The 20029-nt window shown below is 41.2% G+C and overlaps 3 protein-coding genes across 6 annotated transcripts; 1 reads left to right on the top strand and 2 right to left on the bottom strand.

The window, feature by feature from the left end:
• Window positions 1-124: 124 nt before the first annotated feature.
• Window positions 125-6223, bottom strand: usp30 (ubiquitin specific peptidase 30). 2 transcript variants are annotated; one of them, XM_040154197.1, is made up of 13 exons: window positions 6079-6223; window positions 4543-4652; window positions 4278-4451; window positions 4077-4180; window positions 3861-3959; window positions 3537-3582; window positions 3358-3452; window positions 3191-3250; window positions 2993-3079; window positions 2680-2760; window positions 2211-2433; window positions 1993-2095; window positions 125-1510 (listed from the first exon to the last, which is right to left on the bottom strand). In XM_040154197.1, exons 1-13 carry the CDS (start codon window positions 6147-6149, stop codon window positions 1258-1260), a joined length of 1506 nt encoding a protein of 501 aa, XP_040010131.1. In that variant the 5' UTR covers window positions 6150-6223; the 3' UTR covers window positions 125-1257. The 2 variants fall into 2 exon arrangements, with proteins under 2 accessions (XP_040010131.1, XP_040010132.1); XM_040154198.1 differs by lacking the exon at window positions 6079-6223 and adding an exon at window positions 5807-6070.
• A 1223-nt stretch (window positions 6224-7446) lies between these two features.
• Window positions 7447-13540, top strand: svopa (SV2 related protein a). The gene is made up of 16 exons (XM_040154196.1): window positions 7447-7481; window positions 8683-8840; window positions 8980-9065; window positions 9184-9282; window positions 9860-9931; window positions 10174-10298; window positions 10387-10450; window positions 10650-10775; window positions 10885-11013; window positions 11142-11215; window positions 11404-11480; window positions 11907-12011; window positions 12719-12830; window positions 12919-13000; window positions 13151-13240; window positions 13328-13540. The coding sequence occupies exons 1-16, from the start codon at window positions 7447-7449 to the stop codon at window positions 13538-13540; spliced, it is 1647 nt and encodes a 548-aa protein (XP_040010130.1).
• A 944-nt stretch (window positions 13541-14484) lies between these two features.
• On the bottom strand, window positions 14485-19986 carry LOC120804819 (D-amino-acid oxidase-like). 3 transcript variants are annotated; one of them, XM_040154466.1, is made up of 11 exons: window positions 19915-19986; window positions 19090-19285; window positions 18887-19001; window positions 18482-18558; window positions 17875-17940; window positions 17128-17182; window positions 16848-16952; window positions 16687-16769; window positions 16214-16331; window positions 15786-15884; window positions 14485-15706 (listed from the first exon to the last, which is right to left on the bottom strand). In XM_040154466.1, exons 2-11 carry the CDS (start codon window positions 19281-19283, stop codon window positions 15578-15580), a joined length of 1041 nt encoding a protein of 346 aa, XP_040010400.1. In that variant the 5' UTR covers window positions 19284-19285; window positions 19915-19986; the 3' UTR covers window positions 14485-15577. The 3 variants fall into 3 exon arrangements, with proteins under 3 accessions (XP_040010400.1, XP_040010401.1, XP_040010402.1); XM_040154467.1 differs by lacking the exon at window positions 19915-19986 and adding an exon at window positions 19814-19908; XM_040154468.1 differs by lacking the exon at window positions 14485-15706 and having other exon boundaries at window positions 15853-15929.
• Between the last annotated feature and the right edge of the window lie 43 nt (window positions 19987-20029).

The raw sequence follows: 20029 nt of genomic DNA, 5'->3' as shown, positions 1-20029 counted from the left end.
TTAAGGACACCTCACAAAAGTGGGTGCCTGATCTTGGGCATTTCTACCAACAGAAAATATCTCTTGTCTAAAAACCAGCAAATAACTATCTTGCTTTAAAGAAATAAAACTCTGAAGTGCACATTATTTTTATTTTTTTAATACCTGAAAACAATCACATTTACAGATTGCACACAAATACACATAATCTCAAGTGAATATACATTAGTGCAAATCGCAAACATTAACAAGGGGTTTTGCACCAGGCCATTTCTCAATTTTACTTAGTTGGTTTGGTCAGAGCAAAATGGCAGTTATCAGTTACACAGAGTTAAAAACCTGCAGTCATACTCTGGCTTTATTAACTGAGAGCAGGTCATTATTAATCCATGAAACATCAACACCATGCCAAACAGTTCTGATGTATCGTGTTTTCAAGAAGAGATCTAAATGTATGTTCACATCAGCTGCAGCAGACATGGTTTTAATGTGTTTAAAAATCTCGAGCATTAAAGACAACATGGCACTTTAACCTCAACTTTGCAGCTCTGCAAATCATGACAGTGTAAGGATTATTGGAAACATAGAAAAATATCAAATTCAATGAACTGTCTTGTGAACTGTGTCGATTGAAACATTATTTCCATTACAGTTAACGTACACTGCTGGGAATGATTAGGCAAATTAGATTAGAGTAGAAAATAGAGAACCAGAGTTAAGGAATTACCTAATTGACAAGTAACATCTCCGTGAAGTCCTAATCAGCTACTTCTGTTGAGTTGAGTCAACACCTCTGAAGGCCTCAACAAAAATAACACTACAAACTTCACACATGAACAATGTATTGCAGGGCTATTACCTTAGAATCCACTATATTGTCAGGTGTTCCTGTTTTGGTTTTTTTTGTGTGTCCTATAGAAGCAAAGATCTTACATAACAGAAACTGTTACATGTGTCGAAGATATTTGACTAAAAATCCTGCAGGTCCATAATCTTTGGGATTAAGAGCATCCTACTCTGGATCAGAGCACAAGGCAAAGTGTCCACTTGTGGATTTAATATCAGAAAACATCATACAACGATCTTCAACACGTTCGCTGTGATCCGTGATGTAAAATTATCTCTACAAGAACTCCAGGATGGCTTTCCTCTCTTGTCTCACTGTCACATAGTCATAATCCGCCTGTTGGTAACTCTGTTAAAACTGTCACATACAGCCGTGACAGTTTGACTGGAAAGCCAGAAGTCAGTCAGGCTTTGAGGCTTTTGAGCTTCTGGTTACTCCTCTGAGTGCAGAGCAAGGTTCAGCCTTCTTACTCTCTCGTAGAAGAGCATGTAAGCGTTGGAAGACAGCACCTCGTGCTGGCTGGCTTTTCTTACCGAGTCGTCCGACACCCAGAGCCACTGGGAGCTGAAGGGTGAAGAGCTGCGAGGTGAGGAAGGGCTGCGGCGGTACGTGACAAAATGTCCTGAGTGCATGTCACCGTGGTGGACCAGCACAGCCGTGAGCTGGAAAAGATACTCCGTAGAACTGCAAGGAAAGACACTCGGATCAAAAACGTATACAGACGGGTGTCAAATTAAAGAAAAAAACAACTCAAGGTTCTAGTAAGGTGTTGGGCCAACATAAGCCAGCTGTTGAGATCTGGTGACTGTGAAGGCCACGGTATAGGATTCATATCATTTTCATACTAATCAAACGATTCACTGGTCACCCCTCCTGCCATGTACGGAACCATATGCGTGTGTTATCTATCTCGATGCAGTTATTCACAACACTGTACTACGTTTTCTTGCAACTGATTATGGATATGTCAGAACCACTGCGATGTGTTTTCCTGAAAAATATCAGATGAAGCCGTGAGGAACGTTAAGGTAAAAGTCACCTCTGTCTGGGAAAAAAAAAAAAAAAAACATCACTTTTTCATGTCTAAAAAAACAACACTGAAAAACCTAATATGCATGAGGTCCTTCTGTTGTGTCACCGTGATAAACTGCTTTTCTTAAGTTTACCTGTAGTCATACATGAGGCCGAGCTGTGGGCTCACACCAGGAGAGTGAAGAAATACAGATGAACAGGTTCCGTTGGAAAAAGGTCTGTTGTTGTTATGATGCTCTGGAAAACAAAATACAACAAATGTATGATGCATGAGAAAAAAAAAAGAAAGAAAAAAAAAAAAACTCTGAATTTGAAGCAGAATGATATTACAGAGTTGACCAATCCAACATACCAGTGCCATTGGCAGTGGGCTTTTCAATGACATCATCCAAATCTTCTGCCTTCATGGGCTTTGGAGCACACGTGATCCGCTGACTTCTCTGTGTGGAAATGTTGTGTTTGTAGCGGTCCATTGACAGATACTCTGTAAACTGCACATGCTCCTGTCTTTTGATGGGGGTTCCTTCGGTGGACCACGTTAGTCTTTGTAAATGGATGCAGAGGCACTGGGGAAGCTAGGAGAGGGAGGAAAACATCAGACACAGAAAAGTTTGCTGAAAAGACAAAACAGTAGGTAAAACTTTATTCTGTCATTAAGAAATAAGGAGAAGTTTTGATCTACCCAATATTTTTAGTATTACATTTCTCTACTTAAATTGGATAAAAACAAGCTTTAGCTTTGTACAGAGTTTCTAACCAGGGATTAACATCTTTGGCTATTAATATTTAGGAGGATGACATTATAAATATAAATAAACTACCTTTCCCAGCTTTAGCTGTTTAACAAATGTTGTCCTCTGACTTTCCAGAACTTGCCCCTTTACTGTGGTCTCTTGTTGAAGCTGAGGAGAAATTACCCAAAACAGAAATTAAACAATATCAGCAAAATATATCTTTGTCGAGTAACATATAAACCCTTCTGATGTAAAATATACCAGTATTATGAACGCAAATGGAGGCACCTTTATACTAGTTTTGTCACAAGGGTTTCCTGTCTATGGTTCTCACTGAATTACATATTTAACAAAATGATTACCAGAATCTGGCTAGACACCGATACTTTAGTGAATGTACCTTGGTGCAGTTTTCACACTCCACTTCTTTGATGGTTTCTGAGGAGATGAAATGCTGAAGACACTGATCTAGAGAGATAGGTCGACCCTGAGAACAAATACAGATCAAATTACGACAAACAGAACAACAAAGAAGTATATAAAATAGTGACAGTCAAATTAATTTTAATATGCATATGTTCCTGATATTTTTGCTTACCCACTGAGGTAAAGGGATGGACAGGGAGAGGCTCTCAAATGAGTCGTACCGCACCGGACTCTAGAAATAAGCAAAGCAGTGGTATAAATCACCTCAAGAAGGTAAAAAGACAAATAACACCAACTAACTCGCTATTCACTTCACTGGCTAAAAACAAACAGACTCACTTGTTGTTCGCAGTGCTTGCATGACATGTTGCTCGTTAAACGACCATGAAAAGGGTGCGGAAACTTCCAAGGACTTGGTATTGGATGAAGAGGGGCTGCAAAACAAGAAATTAATACACTTGAAATATATTTTTTTGTGGTTTAATGTTCTACGCTCCGTAATTCCTTTATTTTCTTACCTCGACTTCTGCAGGTCATAGTTTTCTCATCTTGATCAGGGAGACTCTGGTATAAAATAGACACATACATGCAGATGAACTGGGAGTGCAACACCAAATCTGTCATTTTTGACACTTGTACAATACTGGTTGTGGCTCATGCTGAGACTGACTTGAGATTTTAAAAAGGTGTAGGAGGCTGAGTTTGGGTTAAAATGGTGCAAATACCGCACATGTGCTCCAAAATGCTAAAAGGGACTGCAAAACATATCGGAGTCATGCAAGATGCAAGAGAGATTTGTGCGCAGTTTGAGAGGCAATCAAAGTCGCGCGATTACAACTTGCCTCGAGGAACTGCATGTCAAACAAGTGAGCTACTTTGGGTTGACGATCACGTTCCTCCTCCAGAGAAGTTGTAAGGACATGAAAAAGTTCATGTGCATCCTAGAGGGCATAAAGCAACACAAACAGACAACTGTTAAGACTTTAATAAAACACCTCATCATACATTATATATAGAAATATAAAAGAAAAATACCACTCAGCAGCACGATGACCAACCTGCTCTTCAAATGAACTGATGTGCCACCGGTACAGTCTGAGAACATCCAGGAGGCATCCGGCGTCAAGTACATCTTCTTCCCCAGGCTCATCACTGGACAGAGCTGTCGGCGCACAAACAGCCTCCGTGTCAAACATATGAATGAACACTGGGCATCCGCAAAGCTCCACTAGTTCATCTGACAGACCGGTTTTATATACCTCTGAGAAGCTGAAGAAGTGTCGTGGACAGCTGGTTGTCCTTGCATGACTGGATCGTAGGCGAACCTGAAAACTTCTCCAGCCACCTGATGAAGGACGGACACGCTGCCAAACCCTGAAGCAAAGAGTTCAGGAAGCAGGTGTTGCCCAAGTTCAACAGTCCAGGAACCATACCTAACAGAAAACACCAGTCATTGTAAGTTACGGCTGTATAACCACTTCCATGCATATAATCTGTGTATTACATTGTCATACCGAATCTTACCTCTCTTTCGCTTCTTTCTCTCTGTAATTGGGCCCCACAAAACATATACTCCAGCTGCAATTGCAGCAGCTATCCCACCAATGACACCCCAGTTTTTAATCATCTTGTTTCTGAAAAGACAGTATATATAAGTATATGTTAATGAAGCACAAATGTACAGTATACAGAGGAATAAAAGAGAAAAGACAGTAAAAATAAAAATAAAAAATAGGAGCGGCAGGAAGACATGTGGCTAACCGGTAAATATCACTTCTCTCGATAATGGAACAGTAGTGATGCTGACATTTGTATGTGTCTTTGTTTATTCACTGGGCACTACAATTGACAAAAAGTTGATTTTTTTTGGTAAGTTTCATGTCAACGGGTTCCTGCTGACATTATTTTGTAGATCTTTTATGGAGTCAATTCTTACGCACTCTTTTGTATGCTGGTATCCTTCGCTCACTGTCCAACAGAAAAATGTACTTACTAGGCTGGTCAAGGTCTGCAGCAAAATCACTGATACTCAACAGAGAAATAATGTATGGCTTCTGTGTTAAATCCTCTACAGTAGACCCTCAGACTTTGCCTTAAAAGAGTCCCTTTGGCCTCATCCAACACAGTGAAAACCTCTTCCATGCTAACTTCCACACCTCCTCGCCACTCTGAGGGGTGCTGATGCAACTTAATGGTCATTTTGGAGACGACAGTTTGTGGTGCTGTGGAATTTTACTGTCTTATACTGAGATGTGTTTCTAAAATTTGGTTTCGCCTTACTGACGCAACTGCAGTGGACAAAATGTAAGATACACCCCTACACATAACGCAGTACAATTCAAAAGCACATTATTACAGGCTCCAAAAAGACCAGAAATTTGAATCAACACCTTTCTCAACAAAGACTATACATTGTAACCTTCAACAGCTTTTTAAAAATTTTGTTCAGTTGTTTTAGAAAACCCATGTGGGTCAGAATCAGTTTTCTTTTTCTATTTTTTACTTCTGAATGGGCCCTGGGCTGAAACGTAATGCAAACTAAAAGAACTAATGACACGATCCACTGACCCGTGATCCAATTATCTGTGATAAAAACAAAAGCCTCTAACAACGCACCCTTGGTCTGCAAAGTGGCCCAGTTAGAACACTTGAAATTGTTAGTTAATGTTAGTTAAAAACCTTTACATAATATAGTCTAGATAATAACAACACTAACGCCCCCACCCTCCCTTATCGATGTGTACACATGCCCCAGCTCCGACCACCGTTAGCATACAGCTTAGCTTACCGACAACACCGAGGTCAGGCCGCCCTCGGTGCTCTATGTCGCCTCCATAAATAAATATCCGAGCTGCTATCTTGAAACACAGGTAAAATATCTCATCGCTGCGAGTGTCCGTTTGCAGGTTTAGTGACAGTAACGTTAAACTGGACTCCGTGTCGGTCTGCGCATGTTGCACTCTGGGTCCAACGTACGGCTGCGCCGTGACCCACATTTACTCCTGCCCCGGTGCACCTACTAAGCTTTGGTTGCGGTTTCGCAAGGTGGATGGGTTTTACCTGACTACGGTTCCAGTGCCAAGGAACTCCCCAACAAGCTTATCAGAGGTCTCGGGTCTGCACCTCAACATCCTGCTCTCATTGCGGAACTCACGTCTTTGGCGCCGCGTGTCAGGACGGACACACGGAAGGGGGCGCGGATGTGTTTCACTGTTGACATTCCGGCCGCCACAGTGTTTGTTGCGCACATCTCTGCAGTCGTGGGGGACACAGGCAGCTGAGGATTTCTCAAGCGAAGAAATGATACACTTCAAACCGGATCCGAACAGGAACTGTTAAAAGCAAAAAAAATATCGGCTGATTTCTGCCGATATAATGTGCTGTTTGAAATGCTAAGAAATAAACATTTTACCTGCTGAATGTAATTATATCAGTGGCCAAAAAAAATACATGCTACTTTTCTTCTCTTTTTTCTTAAATGAATTTCAATAGAATAACTGAATCCTCTATTAACAAAAACAACAACAACAGCAAAAGGTTTCCAAAGCTTATCTCTCCTTGACACCTAAAATGTGTTCACTTCATTGGTCTAAATCAAAAACCCTCGCTGCACACTAGTTTTTAATTCTGTTTCATTTACGTTTGTTTTCACTTTGTTATGTACTTTTCAAATAAAGTAAAATAATAATAATTTTAAAAAAACATGGCAACAATCCGAAGATATTTCAAATACACAATAGGCGACCAAACACACTGTAAATTTTGGTTCACATTTATTTAATTCCCATCAGAATTTAACCTTATACACCATGTTTGGTCTGTCAGCTAAAATTTGTTTATTTATATTTTATTTATCTAATTTTATTCCATTTCAGATGATTTATTCTTTGAGTTGTGTTTTTGAATGTTGTTCCAATACATTTATTTATTTATTTACCTCGTGTAAAGCACTTTGAACTGCTTTTGTGTCTGAAATGTGCTACAAAACCACCCATGTGGTTCCAATAGCCTTTGTATGTGGAAAAATAGGGCAAATTGGATTGAAAACTTGCATTTTATCAACAGGACTGTATCGGGGGTGTGAATAAATGTGAAACTACTCCCAGATTATAGAATAAAATGACACCACATTTGCGTCATCCGGGCTCCGCCACTGTAATAATGTCCCATCACTGACCGAGGCTCTGTGTGAGTGTTGACAGGTCATGTGTTGGAGCAGAGCGGTCCCGCGGTCCCAGATCCTCCCGAGCTCGTCCTAATCCGCGCTCCCTCTCCGTGGCTCGCGCCGCGGCTCGCGCACGGCGGCCTCCCATTGGCTGTCGGCGGACACCGGAGCGGGTCGCTCTCCGCGGTGCTGAAAATCGCTGCTCGTCGTGATAATGTAAACGGCGATGAGGCCAAGCAGAGCGGCGGCCACGAGACACCAAGATGGACGATGATCTGTTCCAACTGAGACAGCTGCCGTGAGTAGACCCCCGTCTGCGTATCAGTCCGCGCCTCTTGCCTTCACCCGGTCCGCTGTCAACCATGACAGCGTGTTTGTCCGTGGCGTCGCCCCCCCTGGCAGCTCCGTTAGCTCGCCCGACCACAAACAGCCTCGCATTCCTTAAAAGCAGCAGTCTTTTCCTAAACACCATTTCATGCAGTTGTACTCCTTAGGCACGTTCCCAGATTAAAGAAGACTAATATTAATTTGAGAAAACAGCAACCTCGCACGTCCGGGCAGCACTGGCGGTGCAGTTTGTTTACAGTCGTAGCCTTTCCCGAAGAAGACTATTCTGGCTTTGTCTGTCCATAGCAAGCAGCTTTGCGACAACTTTTCCATTTTAACTTAATGAATTGGGTTTGCTGTCATGACTCAGTACCTAACGTGATTTATTCCCACCCTGCTGCACACAACCCACGTTCAGCTCAAGGCTGGCCCGTACAAGTCTAGCCTGCCCGTCACACGGGATGTTTTTTTTCCGGACATGCAGTAAAATAGCCATATATAGGCGTCTTGAAGAATCCCATCCAAAAATACTGACACAGTAAAAGCACTTTCAAATCTATTGCCATCAGTAAAGGACGAAGAAAATTCACGGCCATATATTCAAGGGGGTTGCTACGGTATCGTTGGATAATTACACTTTCACTTACGTTGACACCTTTCTAAAGAGCTGGACGATGGAAATTATAGTGGTTTATAGTAAAAGACGGACATCTCGCAGAGTCGTGCGGAAGCCCCTTCCCATTGCAAGTGGGCGACGTTATGTAATTACGGTTATTAAGACATCACTGGCACTCTCCAAGTTCTCTCAGAGTGTTACATCCGGTGTGAACTATCCCTTATTTACACGTGGGAGAAGATCGTACCTTCCATCCGTGGAAAACATACATATTTCTGGGCATTTCGCTTTTATGAGCTTGCCGAGGAGTAAAGTGGAGTGTGCGGAGCTGTCAGTTGGCCTGTCGTGGTTTCGCCCATAGGATGATATTACCACCCATTCACAAAACCACAGCCAGAAAAAGCTCATATCACCTAGGCAACAGCCTCCGACTCTCGTTTGTACTCAGCTTTGCCCTGGTGATAGTCCTCTGAATCTCCTCTGGCCAGCCATATTGTAGATGTGTTAATCCTCCTGAGCTTTTATTTTTTTTTTATTTTTTTTTATTTTTTTGTAGTGTTGTCCGCTTCCGTCGCACGGGCGAGAGCACGCGCTCGGAGGATGATGGCGAGAATAGAGAACAGGTTGTCAGGATCGCGGAGCAGCCTGATCAGGAGTCTGTGGCACTTGCAGATGGAGCCCCGGTGCCTCGGGAGTTTGCCAATCCGACTGATGGTACAGTATGACAGGGCTCCGTGTTGTTTCTCAGACAACTTGTTTTTGACGCCTTATTCCTACACTTCTCTATTAGGCTCACCCTCAAGTGATATCCTGCACATGGCCCTCAAGATTGCTACATCTCTCATTCCTTCAGACACATTCATGGTAGAAGATGCCGTAGAGGCCATAGGCTTTGGGGCGTTTCAGTGGAAACTCTCCATCCTCACTGGTCTGTCCTGGGTGAGAACTGCTCTTTAATTAAAAAAAAACAAACAAAATCCTATAAGGAAGTGTGTCTGCTAGGATAGTGAGTTATTATGTGTCTCGTGGTTTTATTTTTATTTTTTTGTTTGCTCAGATGGCTGATGCCATGGAGATGATGATCCTTAGCATCTTAGCCCCACAGCTCCACTGCGAATGGAGACTGCCCAGCCTCGAGGTGGCACTGCTTACATCGGTAATGGCTCTCTAATGTCCCTAAAGTGCTCTTTCTTGCAGTGCCATGTGACTGTCCTGGCAGTTATTGATCCAGGGCTTAGGGATTGTTTTGAAGTAAGTGCTTATTCTGAACAGTGACAGCCATGCGGAAAACAGTAGAGCCCCTAATGGTTTTTAATGTAATTAGATATGTGTTGCAATAATTTGATTTGAATGACTATCAAAGCCATATTTTCTTTTCTGATTGTACTACAAAAACAACATGCAAACGGGGGAAATAAAGTAGATTTTACTAGAAGTATTACATAGAGAGGCCTTGAGCAGTGCATATTTTTAATGAAATCACCTAATGAGATCTATTTACAATTAATACAACATTCACTGTTCATGGGAAGATATTCAAAATTTCACATTCAGTGACTTCTGGTGGCTCAAATCAAAAAGCTACAGTACTGTTTGCATTATGACATTACGCATGACAGGTTGTGCACTATAGCGGCTATGTGCAGTGAAACTCTAGTGAAGTGCATGTTTAAGCTGCAGCCACCTGCCCAATCCCATTAACAGTCTTTGTTTTGTTTTTTCCACTGGTGCAGGCCGTGTTCATTGGGATGATGATCAGCTCCTCTCTTTGGGGAAACATATCTGACAAATATGGCAGGAAGACAGTAAGTTCTAATAACGCTTCTGTTTGACATGGATTTGCTTTATATTGCCGTTTCCTGTAAGACACACTTTACCTTGAGTTTATAGGCGTTCAAAGTTTAGCTTTTGTGTTTCTGAAAGAAAGAAAATGATCAAAATCAGACACTGTATTGATGAGATGAAAAACTGCTCTCCTCTAGAGCCTTAATCAGATCACCATCATTTATTTAGCAGCTTGTTATGTTTTCATCATATGCGCACACAGGGTCTGAAGATGAGTGTGTTGTGGACTATGTTCTATGGCCTGATGAGTGCTTTTGCCCCCATTTATGGGTGGATCCTCATCCTCCGCGCGCTGGTGGGCTTCGGCATTGGAGGAGCCCCACAGTCGTGAGTAACCCTAAGCGGTCTCTTTAAACACAACGCTGTAATTAATGACTTGAGTTTGGATTAACAGTGAAGTGTCCCTCGTTATAAGGGTGACGCTGTACGCTGAATTTCTGCCTATGAAGTCTAGAGCCACATGCATCTTGCTGATTGAGGTATGGACCACCCTGCACTACTATCTCAATCATCTCTCATCCACCTAGCCATGGCATTAATGGCATCCAGACATGACAACACAGGCAACTGTAACCGCTCAGCACTGAAAGACTCTGTTTTACTGGCAGGAATTTACATAATTTTGAGACTAAACGTCTCTTTCTTTTACATCTTCTGTTCACTGCTGTTGCTTTGCAGATATTTTGGGCACTGGGCACTGTGTTTGAAGTCCTCTTAGCGATCCTGGTGATGCCCACTCTGGGCTGGCGCTGGCTACTTGGCCTTTCTACCATTCCTCTCTTCATCTTTGCCATCCTGTGTTTTGTGAGTATGATGTTATTAGTCTTGAAATGTTCTACACTATATAAGCATAATAAATTACACCTTTATCAACTGACATGCCTCTTTTGTTTTTTTTGGGGGGGGGGGGCAGTGGCTACCAGAGAGTGCTCGATACGACGTGCTGACAGGGAACCAGGAAAAAGCTCTGGCCACGCTGAAGCGCATTGCCACAGAGAACGGAGCACCCATGCCACTGGGCAAACTAATAGCTGCCAGACAGGTGAAGTCTGTTTCTGCAGAACACAATGCTCTTAATGTAATTCAGACATTATTCATGTATGACCAACTATTATGTTGTAATGTGTGCACCAGTGTTTTTTTTTTTTATATCTGTCTTTGTGTAATTAGGAGGATCGTGGGAAGATTCAAGACTTATTTTCATCACACTTTCGCTGGACCACAGTTCTGCTTTGGTTTATTTGGTAAATGGAGTGAATGAAAGTGCCACCCAGTTGTATCCTCAGCCACTACTCACTGATGTTCCTTTCTTTATTATTCTCCAGAACCTTATTCTCTCCTAGTGGAATAGACAGATTCATCTGTGTTTTATTTGAAATTTCTTACTTCATGTGAATTCACTTTTTTTCATCCTGTGTCTCTGTCTCCTCAGGTTTGCAAATGCCTTTTCCTACTATGGACTCGTGCTTCTGACCACAGAGCTGTTTCAGGAGGGAGGCACATGTGGAAGTGAGTCAATGCTCCTCAGACACCAAGAGAGGCACACTCAAGGACACACATACGTTTGAATTGGGCACGCTGATGAAAGACACATGGTAGTTTAGTGACTTATATCATTTACATTTAGTAAAACTGAATCAGGCTCCCCGAAGTCAGCGAAAACATAACATTGCAGGTGTTTTGACAAAGCAAGAAAATCACGCGTGTCACTGATAACATTAACAATGGCTTAAAGGGACAGTTAATGGAACTCAGCCATCCTGTCATGATATGACCTGTCAGACGTATGCTGTGAAAAAGATCTATATTTGAATGCCCTTTTCTTTGTTACACAGCTTTGTTTTTTCAAAAAGCACCAGAAAGGCGTCACAGACACTATACTGGGTCAGTGCTTCGTGTGTACCATCCTGTGTGTTGTTTTATACCTCCCCCTAGTGTCCAGAGGTAATAAGATGGAGCCCCGATGCAGCTTGGAGTGTAAATATCTGAACTCGGATGACTATAAAGACCTATTGTGGACAACGTTATCTGAATTCCCAGGTACACGTCAATGAATTCTCTTTAAAATGGCACCCAATATATTTTTTACATAATTATCAGCATTGGCTATTCTAGTTATGTTAGGTGGCTGGCTATTCATCGTGCAGTAATTACTACAGTGATTACTATGGAATTAAAGTCCATAGTAATCACGCACTGACATATCACCGTTTTGTATGTAATTGTATGTAAATTTTGGTGCATTTTGATGAAACTGTAATCGTCACACTGTGTACTTTTTTTCTTGGTACTCACTACAGGTCCTTTATACGAATAGTATCTAGTCAATGCTGATAAGTTGCTCTAACTATTGTTGTGCTGTTTTTTGACAATAACAAAAGTATTATTTTTCATAATAATAATAATAATATATACTGTGTACACATTATACTCATTACCACATTACTTAGTGGTACTTTAGGAACAGACCAGACTGAGAGAGAGCACCGATAACTTATGACTAAAGTCACAACAATAATAATGTAAATAGATCTTTCTCATAGAGGAACAAGCTGTTCAAACGTTAATATTAATGACGGCTTCCATGTAGGTGTGTCTGAGGCCTGGTGGCATGTTGGAGCCACATATTAAGAAAAAAACAACATTAATCTGGTCAATTACTATAAATTAAAGTATTTAAAACCAGTTTCTATCTTTTGCAAAAGTGTAAGTTTAGTAAGGTAACTGACTGGGTTTGTGTTGCATAGGACTGCTGGTGACACTGTGGGCTATCGATCGACTGGGAAGGAGGAAGACCATGGCGTTGTGTTTCCTCGTCTTCTCCCTGTGCATCATTCCACTCTATGGTTGTGTTGGGAGGTAAGGTGGGCCATACTTAGACTTTTAAAACATTTTATGAATTGTGGATCCTATGTTTAGCCACTTTTAACTGGTTGATCTCTTGCAGGGTGTCCATGACAGTGTTAATATTCATCGCCAGAGCCTTCATTGCAGGAGGGTTCCAGGCGGCCTATGTGTATACTCCAGAGGTTAGATATCCAACCGGAGTGCAGTTTTTTGCTTGTATGGTTGTAAATAGCAAACAGTAGTGAATACAGCTCACATTAAATCAATAACTAAGTAAAGGGAGTCAGAATCTGAGCAAGGCAGCCTCCTCAGTGTTTTCTGAAACCCTGCAGGTGTACCCAACAGCGACCAGGGCTTTAGGTCTGGGAACAAGCAGTGGAATGGCAAGAGTTGGTGCCCTCATTACACCGTTTGTTGCACAGGTAACAACCAGCTACCAGATTTCTCATTTAAATACAGACCAAATTTGAAAGAGTAAAGATGGTTTGTCCCCGTGCTTCATCCTGCAGGTGATGTTGGAGTCCTCTGTATACCTGGCTCTCTCCGTGTACTGCTGCTGCTGCCTCATTGCAGCCATCGCATCCTGTGCACTTCCAATTGAGACGACGGGCCGGGGCCTGCAGGAGTCCAGCCACCGTGAGTGGGGCCAGGAGATGATGGGCCGGGCCTCCTCCCACAGCTCAGCGGGAATGCCTCACTCCAGCTCCGGCTCCCAGGGCTGAGGACATACCGGCTGGAGTGCAACCGAGAGGTGACCATCGTGGAGAAAAGAGGCAAGGAGAGGCAAGAAGGCTAAAGCAGCTTTCCGTGACCATCTCCAGTCCCACCCTATGACTCTTCAGTTTAGACACCACAGTGGCTTCAGAGAGCCAGGCAGCACAATATTTTTACATGTCACTGTACTTATAGTCTTAAACCACCATTGCTGTCACAATTTTACCACTGTATAACTGCACACGGGGTGACTGGAAAGACCAAATGACCTACACGAGTGCAAGAACAAATGGTGGAGACAATGGCAAGCCTTCTTGAACAAGTCAGAATTCAAATACTTAAAGCAAAGTATTTGAATCCTGCTTTTTGAATGCAAGAGAAGCAAAGGGGAATAGAGAGGGTGACAGTGTTAGGAGTTAGCTTCCAACAACTATCTTCTTTGCAAAGAGCCTTAAAACTAACTATCCATGTTGTGGTTAAGAGACCTGCTCTTAACCCTATGAAAAAGCTGCTTCTATTCACATACTGGATATAGACGCGTAGATAAGAAAGAGCATTATCCTGTGCACACAAATTGCCTGTTACAATACACTTACTAAAAACTCAGCTTTATAAAAAGTGTATCACTGGAGTGAAAAACAGTTCCACATCATCAAATCAACAGACCATTCGAATAAATAAAGTCTGGAGTCTGGAGACTTCATTTAAGATTCACTTCTGTCAAGGCAGTGAAAGGACATCCTGTACAGTAACTCACTGACTTTCTTACATACAGTAAGCATTCTTTTTAAATCCTGTGATAAATATGTCCTTTTTTTTTTCTTGTGTCAGTATTATTTCACAATTGAACATGGACGATGTTTGTTTTCTGCTAAAGAAATGAGTAAAAGGCAGTTATTACTCTAATAATGACGAAAATACCACCTCATGTCTTGATCATTATGTGTGTCCGTTTATTTACAACAAGCAGACAAATCTGCCGAAGTCTTCATCAGAGCGTAATAACATCAGTTATATCACACAGTTTACATGTACATATACATCCAGCACACAGATCCTGGACTGCATTTGAGGACATTATGTAAGTTAACACTGAAGTATTAGGGAATTTAAATCTGAATATTTTCATCACCCGAACCTGACTCCGCCCTAGTTATGAAAATTACGTGATTTTAAAAAAAAAGACATTAACCTGAGTATAAGGTGTTATAATCTATAAACCATGCTACATCTCTAGCTCTACTTCACCAGACGTTGAGACTGTGCACGCGTAGACCTACACGTGCACATACAACCATTGAGCAGGATGTTACTTTCTGTCTTTCTGTAAATAAGGTATCAATACCAGGTTTAGTTGTTGTCTTTGCTTTTTGTTTGTAACAAAGGTGATGTGGAGACAGACTTTGCCCAGTCTATTTCTACAAGTAACACACTGAACAAAGTTTATTTAAAAAAATAAATAAATAAAATAAAAGATTAACTAGCACAGGTCCACCAAGCTGAGTCTTACCTGCCCGTGTTTGAGATATAGTGCTGCATTAAGTGTCTGTTTGCACAGATTCTTGGCAATGCACTGGATGTAAATGTGTATGATACTATAGTAAATAATCTTTCAAGAAGAGCAGTGGATTCATGTTGTTATTTATTATTTTAAAAGTTTAAAATGGTGATTTTATCCCTTATAATCATCAGTAGGTTCAACTACTTTTTCTAGATTTATTGGGGACATTTTCAAAGATATGTACACATTATATACTTTTTTAAATGACCCAAACCTGCTATGGATTTAAGAACCATTTTATTACCTGTGAATTAACCATCTCTTAATCAATACTGGACTTATTAGTGTCGCCTCTTTCATGTTACATGTACATTACATTGTTTTAAAGTAATGTAATTACCCCAAAGATACATGATACTGAGTATCTGTTTGCTTTCAGTGTCGGTATAGACAAGAGTAGTTTGTTCACCTCTGGGTACAAGGCACTGAGGTTGAAATTTAAAAAAAAAAAAGAGTGCACCAAACATTACTCCATGACACAAATTTACAAGCGAGCTTTTGAACCTTGGCCAGTCTTCGGTCCTATAATCTCACCGAAGAGCCTCGCTGCCTCCTTGGCACAGCCACGGTGAATGGTGAGTCCGAAACCTCCATGGCCATAGTTGTGTATCACCTGGATGAGAGCCACAATATTTTAGAAGTTCATATAATCATATTTGCATTTAGAGTCCTGATCAACAGTTCTGGTTTACCTCTACTGTAAATCCACCAGACTGTGTGGTCTCCTTCTCCAGCCTGACTTTACTGCGAACAGGTCTTAGGCCAGCCCAGTCCTCCACTACCCTGGCATGCTGAGGTTAGACAATAACAAGACATAAGCTGTCCCACCTTTGAACCTTGAAAATGTGTTGAAATATTAAGAAAAATGTTGTACTAAATTATTATAGTATTGCACGTTACAATATTTTATGTAATTGGCTTAAAACAAAAGTTTTTTCTGTCAGAGCCAATTTGTTCCTTATTAGTAACACATTTTACAGAATCAGTTTTCTAAAAATATAAACTGAAAAATGTTAAATATTTAGAACTACAGAAGACTCACTGTAAATAATTAATCACTCTTGAGACGGAAAGTCTTTTTAGGGCCTTTTTGACAAACAATAATTTGATATCACCTTACCTTGAGACTGGGCTCGAGCTGGCAGGCGTCTTCCCAGATTTTCTTATGGTCGTTGGAGTTGTTCTGTTCACTCCAGTTTCCTAACTGGAAAATCCCGCCAACTGTCACAAGATGACTCCTGCAGACACAGATGCTCTTTTCAGTTACACTAAACTACAATCCAGAATCAGCCACCAACAAAGAAGAGCTGGGACAGCAAGCATGGCCATGGTGACTGGACAACCAAGTGTAACCACTGCTACTACTACTGGAATGAATGTGATATAAAAAAACATAATTGAGCCAAACTTCACACGGGGTAATGTGTAGAACTGGTGAAATAACCTAAAACTGCACAGCAACATGCATTATGTGTAAGACGTTGCACATCCAGAAGCGGCCCAGCACTACCAGCCAACACTTTAGACACTACTGAAGACATGTCTGTGTGCTGCAGTTAAGTGTTTACAAGTGTGTTGTGTGACTAGCACTACCCTGGAATGATGTATGGTGAGTTGTAGACTCCTGTCGTGAAGTTGTGGGTAATAATCCAATGCTTCAACCATGGCGCATCCACCTGAAACACAGTTCCACTGTGTCTTTATAGTTGGTCATATAAAACTATAAACAGACACTTGAACCTATTCACTCTCACCTTCACTATCTGACCGCGGCCTGGTTTCAGGTCCGGGTCTGGCTGGAGCTCTCCTGATCTTATTCCAGTACAGTTTATGATCACGTCTGCCCCAGTTTTTGCCAGCTAAAAACAGGCATGCACGATAAAAGATGAAAAAATATGATGAGAGATAATATTTTGTGAGTCTTGTGACCATTCTGTAGTGAGTTTTATAATATTATAGACTGGGTATAAAGAGCACTTCTAAAATTGCATAAAAGCATGTATGCAACCATAATACTGAAAAGCCTTCACTAACCTCCTTGAAGGACTCTATTTTCCTGTGGTAAAATTTCACCCCCCTTTTATGCAACCTGGAAATAACACAAACTCAGATGTCTATTAGGAAGACTGGAAAACCTCTCCCGCAAGATCAGCTATTTGAGTTAAGAACCAGTTCTCCTAACCATAATAGGCTATCTGGTAGGTAGATGTATAGTCTGGGCCCAAGACTGTGTCAAGAATTCTTCTCTTAGTCACTAAACACTGTAGGAAATTCTATAAGGAGTACATAGCGTGTCAGATGGAAACGTTACATAAACAACAGACTAGACTGTCTAAATCTGCCTTTTTCCCTTGCCTGTACAACGCATGGTGGTAGTTAGCTCTCAGTTAGTGACCACTGATTTTGCACTTTGCACTGTGGGATAATTTTAGTCCGCTATAGGGTATATACAGTTTATATCAGACAACACTACAAAATGCTAAACACAGTATATAGTGAATGGGATTTTAGACAGACTAGCTAAACCAAGAGCATGTGTTGAACATGTAAGATGAGATAAAGATTTAGTGATATCTGAGGGGAAATTAGGAATTTACTAGCCAGTGAAATTAATACAGAATTCATATGAGAAGCAATCAGGTGCTTCCTTTCAATTTTGTATTGGGTAATAAACGTTGCAAACAGGTGCCAAACCAAGATGAACTGAGCTCAACTCAGGACTGGTTAAAAAAATGCTGATACAACATGGGAAGTCACTCAAAAAATAAGTTAATCACTCACCAGTCCATCAGCCAAGGCAAGTATGTTTTACCTTCCACCATGAGAGCAGTGTTGAACCACCCATAACTGGACATATTAGAAGAGGCAAATATGTTAGAGTCTGAGAGCTGGTAACACAAAATTATCCATCCAGTCATAAATATTCGTATCTTTTATTGGGAGTCACACAATATAAAATAAAAATAGAAACTAATTTTATAAACAATGCTCATGTTCAAGAAATTAGTTGGATATTTCCATAAATACATTTAATTTAGCCAGTTACTTGGAGATGAACCCTTTATCAGAATAACAATTAGTGTAAGCAGTTTTTCTTTCTTTCTTTCTTAGCATTTATTTCCAGAAGTTTTGTTGATGTATATGTTATATTTGGATTTATGTTTTGGCTTTGTATGTGTGTTACTGGAAAATGTCTGGCTGTATTTTTGATGTTTACAGAAGTGTCTTATTATCCCATGTGGTAAGGTCAAATGTTTGGCAGGACACAGAAATAGCTAGCTAACTAACTAACTAACTAACTAACTAACTAACTAACTAACTAACTAACTAACTAACTAACTAACTATTTGTGGCTCAGCTTTATGTTGCAGTTTCAGCGAGAACCTACCTGTATCCAGGAAACATCTGCAGCTCGCGTTCTGTGAGCTGTCTGAAGCCCAGGACAATATCTTTAAATGAGGGATCCTGCAATCAAAACAAGTCACTTGCCATGAGACCACACAGGATACAGAATCCCAAATAACCCCTGAGTCTGAGTGTAAACCAGGCCCTTAGTGAGGCCTCTCTGTTGATGTTTTCCAACCATTGCAAGCCACCATTCTTTGTGCAGCCGAACAAAGCTCTTTTTACAGTGCGGCTGAATACTATTGGACTGTGTCTATGGTAGATATTGCGCTGGTATGTGATAAGTTTATGAATGACTTCTTTGAGGTTACATTGTTAACTTTGTTGTTAGATGTAAAAAAGGGATCCTAAAATAGGTCAGATCCTAGGTCAGATCTCTACTACTCACTGGGACTGGTTCAGTGCAGAGGTTGTAGCCAGACTGAAGGAAAATACCCATTTTTATGGACTCTGGTGAACTGAGGTGGCTCAGCAAGTAGTCAAAAGTCTCTTTATTCCATTTTCTAAAGGTGAAGACAAATATGGCAGTTAAGGGAGGGTTACTTTTTGTGAAGAAGAGAATCAAAAGACAGCTAAAGAGAAGGCACTTACGTCTCCTGGACGTTTCCCTTATCATACAGGTAGGGCTGCCAGAAGCCAGCAGCTCCATCACTAGTGGTCAGCGGAGTGAAATGGTCTGCATACACCTCGATGGACAGCGGATTGACAATAGAGTGATACTCCTCGTAGATGCTCTGAGCTGTTGACAGACCAATGACTCCAGCTCCAATCACTGCCACCCGCATGTCTGAATTATCACGAGACACAGCACATTTAGGCCTGACACTTACTCACCCATGAAGGCATCGTAAATGTAAACTGGCCCACAAATGTTTTTTGAGGACACCACAACCTGGGTCACTGTTGTGCTTCTGCTTATTTTGATGCACCAGAATGGATATGTGTAGATAAATATTTTCGTTCTTTCTCATTAAACAATGTATCATTTATTATTATTTATTATTATTACAGAGCTATTGAGTAGGGGAAAAAAGAACAGAAAAAGAAAAAAACAGATGTTTTAACGTGTTGGTGTCCTCTGTCAAAATAAAGTTCACCCACTGTGCAAACCTGCTGCATCACTATCTCGGATAGATAGCAGGGTTGGCTGAATCCTGCACTACAACTCCGAATTACCTTTGCAATCTGGAGAGCTCCTAACAGGAGAGTAGTATATTATGTAACACAGCGAGCAACACGTCGAATAAGAATGTATCTTGGTTTAGCGAGGCAGCGCTCCACAGCAAATCGTTGGCCCGGAAAACTTAAGACTTACGTAACTGCTGCACGATGAGGCATATCAGACGCACACATAGAACAAATGATCCACCCCAAAACTGGATGTGTTTTGTTTTTTTCGACCGAGATCGGCTTTACCTCCGGACTAGTATTCGGCCGCCACTGCAGGTGCTGTTGAAGTCTGTCACAAGTCAAAACCACTCTGGAGGGGCGGAGACAGCAGTCACCCCGGGACGTAGGATTTGATTGTGAA

The sequence above is a fragment of the Xiphias gladius genome, chromosome 19 (assembly GCF_016859285.1).
Source record: "Xiphias gladius isolate SHS-SW01 ecotype Sanya breed wild chromosome 19, ASM1685928v1, whole genome shotgun sequence".
Classification (NCBI taxonomy): domain Eukaryota; kingdom Metazoa; phylum Chordata; class Actinopteri; order Istiophoriformes; family Xiphiidae; genus Xiphias; species Xiphias gladius.
Note: the sequence above shows the minus strand (reverse complement) of the source record. Positions and strands in the feature narration are given on the sequence as shown.

Coding starts and splice junctions, on each gene's coding strand:
- usp30 (XM_040154197.1), bottom strand. CDS start 6,149: ATGTTGAGGTGCAGACCCGAGACCTCTGATAAGCTTGTTGGGGAGTTC. Junction 3,583..3,860: donor TTGACATGCAGTTCCTCGAG/GCAAGTTGTAAT, acceptor ATTTTATACCAG/AGTCTCCCTGATCAAGATGA. Junction 3,080..3,190: donor CCATCCCTTTACCTCAGTGG/GTAAGCAAAAAT, acceptor ATTTGTTCTCAG/GGTCGACCTATCTCTCTAGA.
- svopa (XM_040154196.1), top strand. CDS start 7,447: ATGGACGATGATCTGTTCCAACTGAGACAGCTGCC. Junction 10,299..10,386: donor ATTGGAGGAGCCCCACAGTC/GTGAGTAACCCT, acceptor CCTCGTTATAAG/GGTGACGCTGTACGCTGAAT. Junction 10,451..10,649: donor CATGCATCTTGCTGATTGAG/GTATGGACCACC, acceptor GTTGCTTTGCAG/ATATTTTGGGCACTGGGCAC.
- LOC120804819 (XM_040154466.1), bottom strand. CDS start 19,283: ATGCGGGTGGCAGTGATTGGAGCTGGAGTCATTGGTCTGTCAACAGCT. Junction 15,885..16,213: donor AGCTCGAGCCCAGTCTCAAG/GTAAGGTGATAT, acceptor GTCTAACCTCAG/CATGCCAGGGTAGTGGAGGA. Junction 15,707..15,785: donor CTGGTGGATTTACAGTAGAG/GTAAACCAGAAC, acceptor GCTCTCATCCAG/GTGATACACAACTATGGCCA.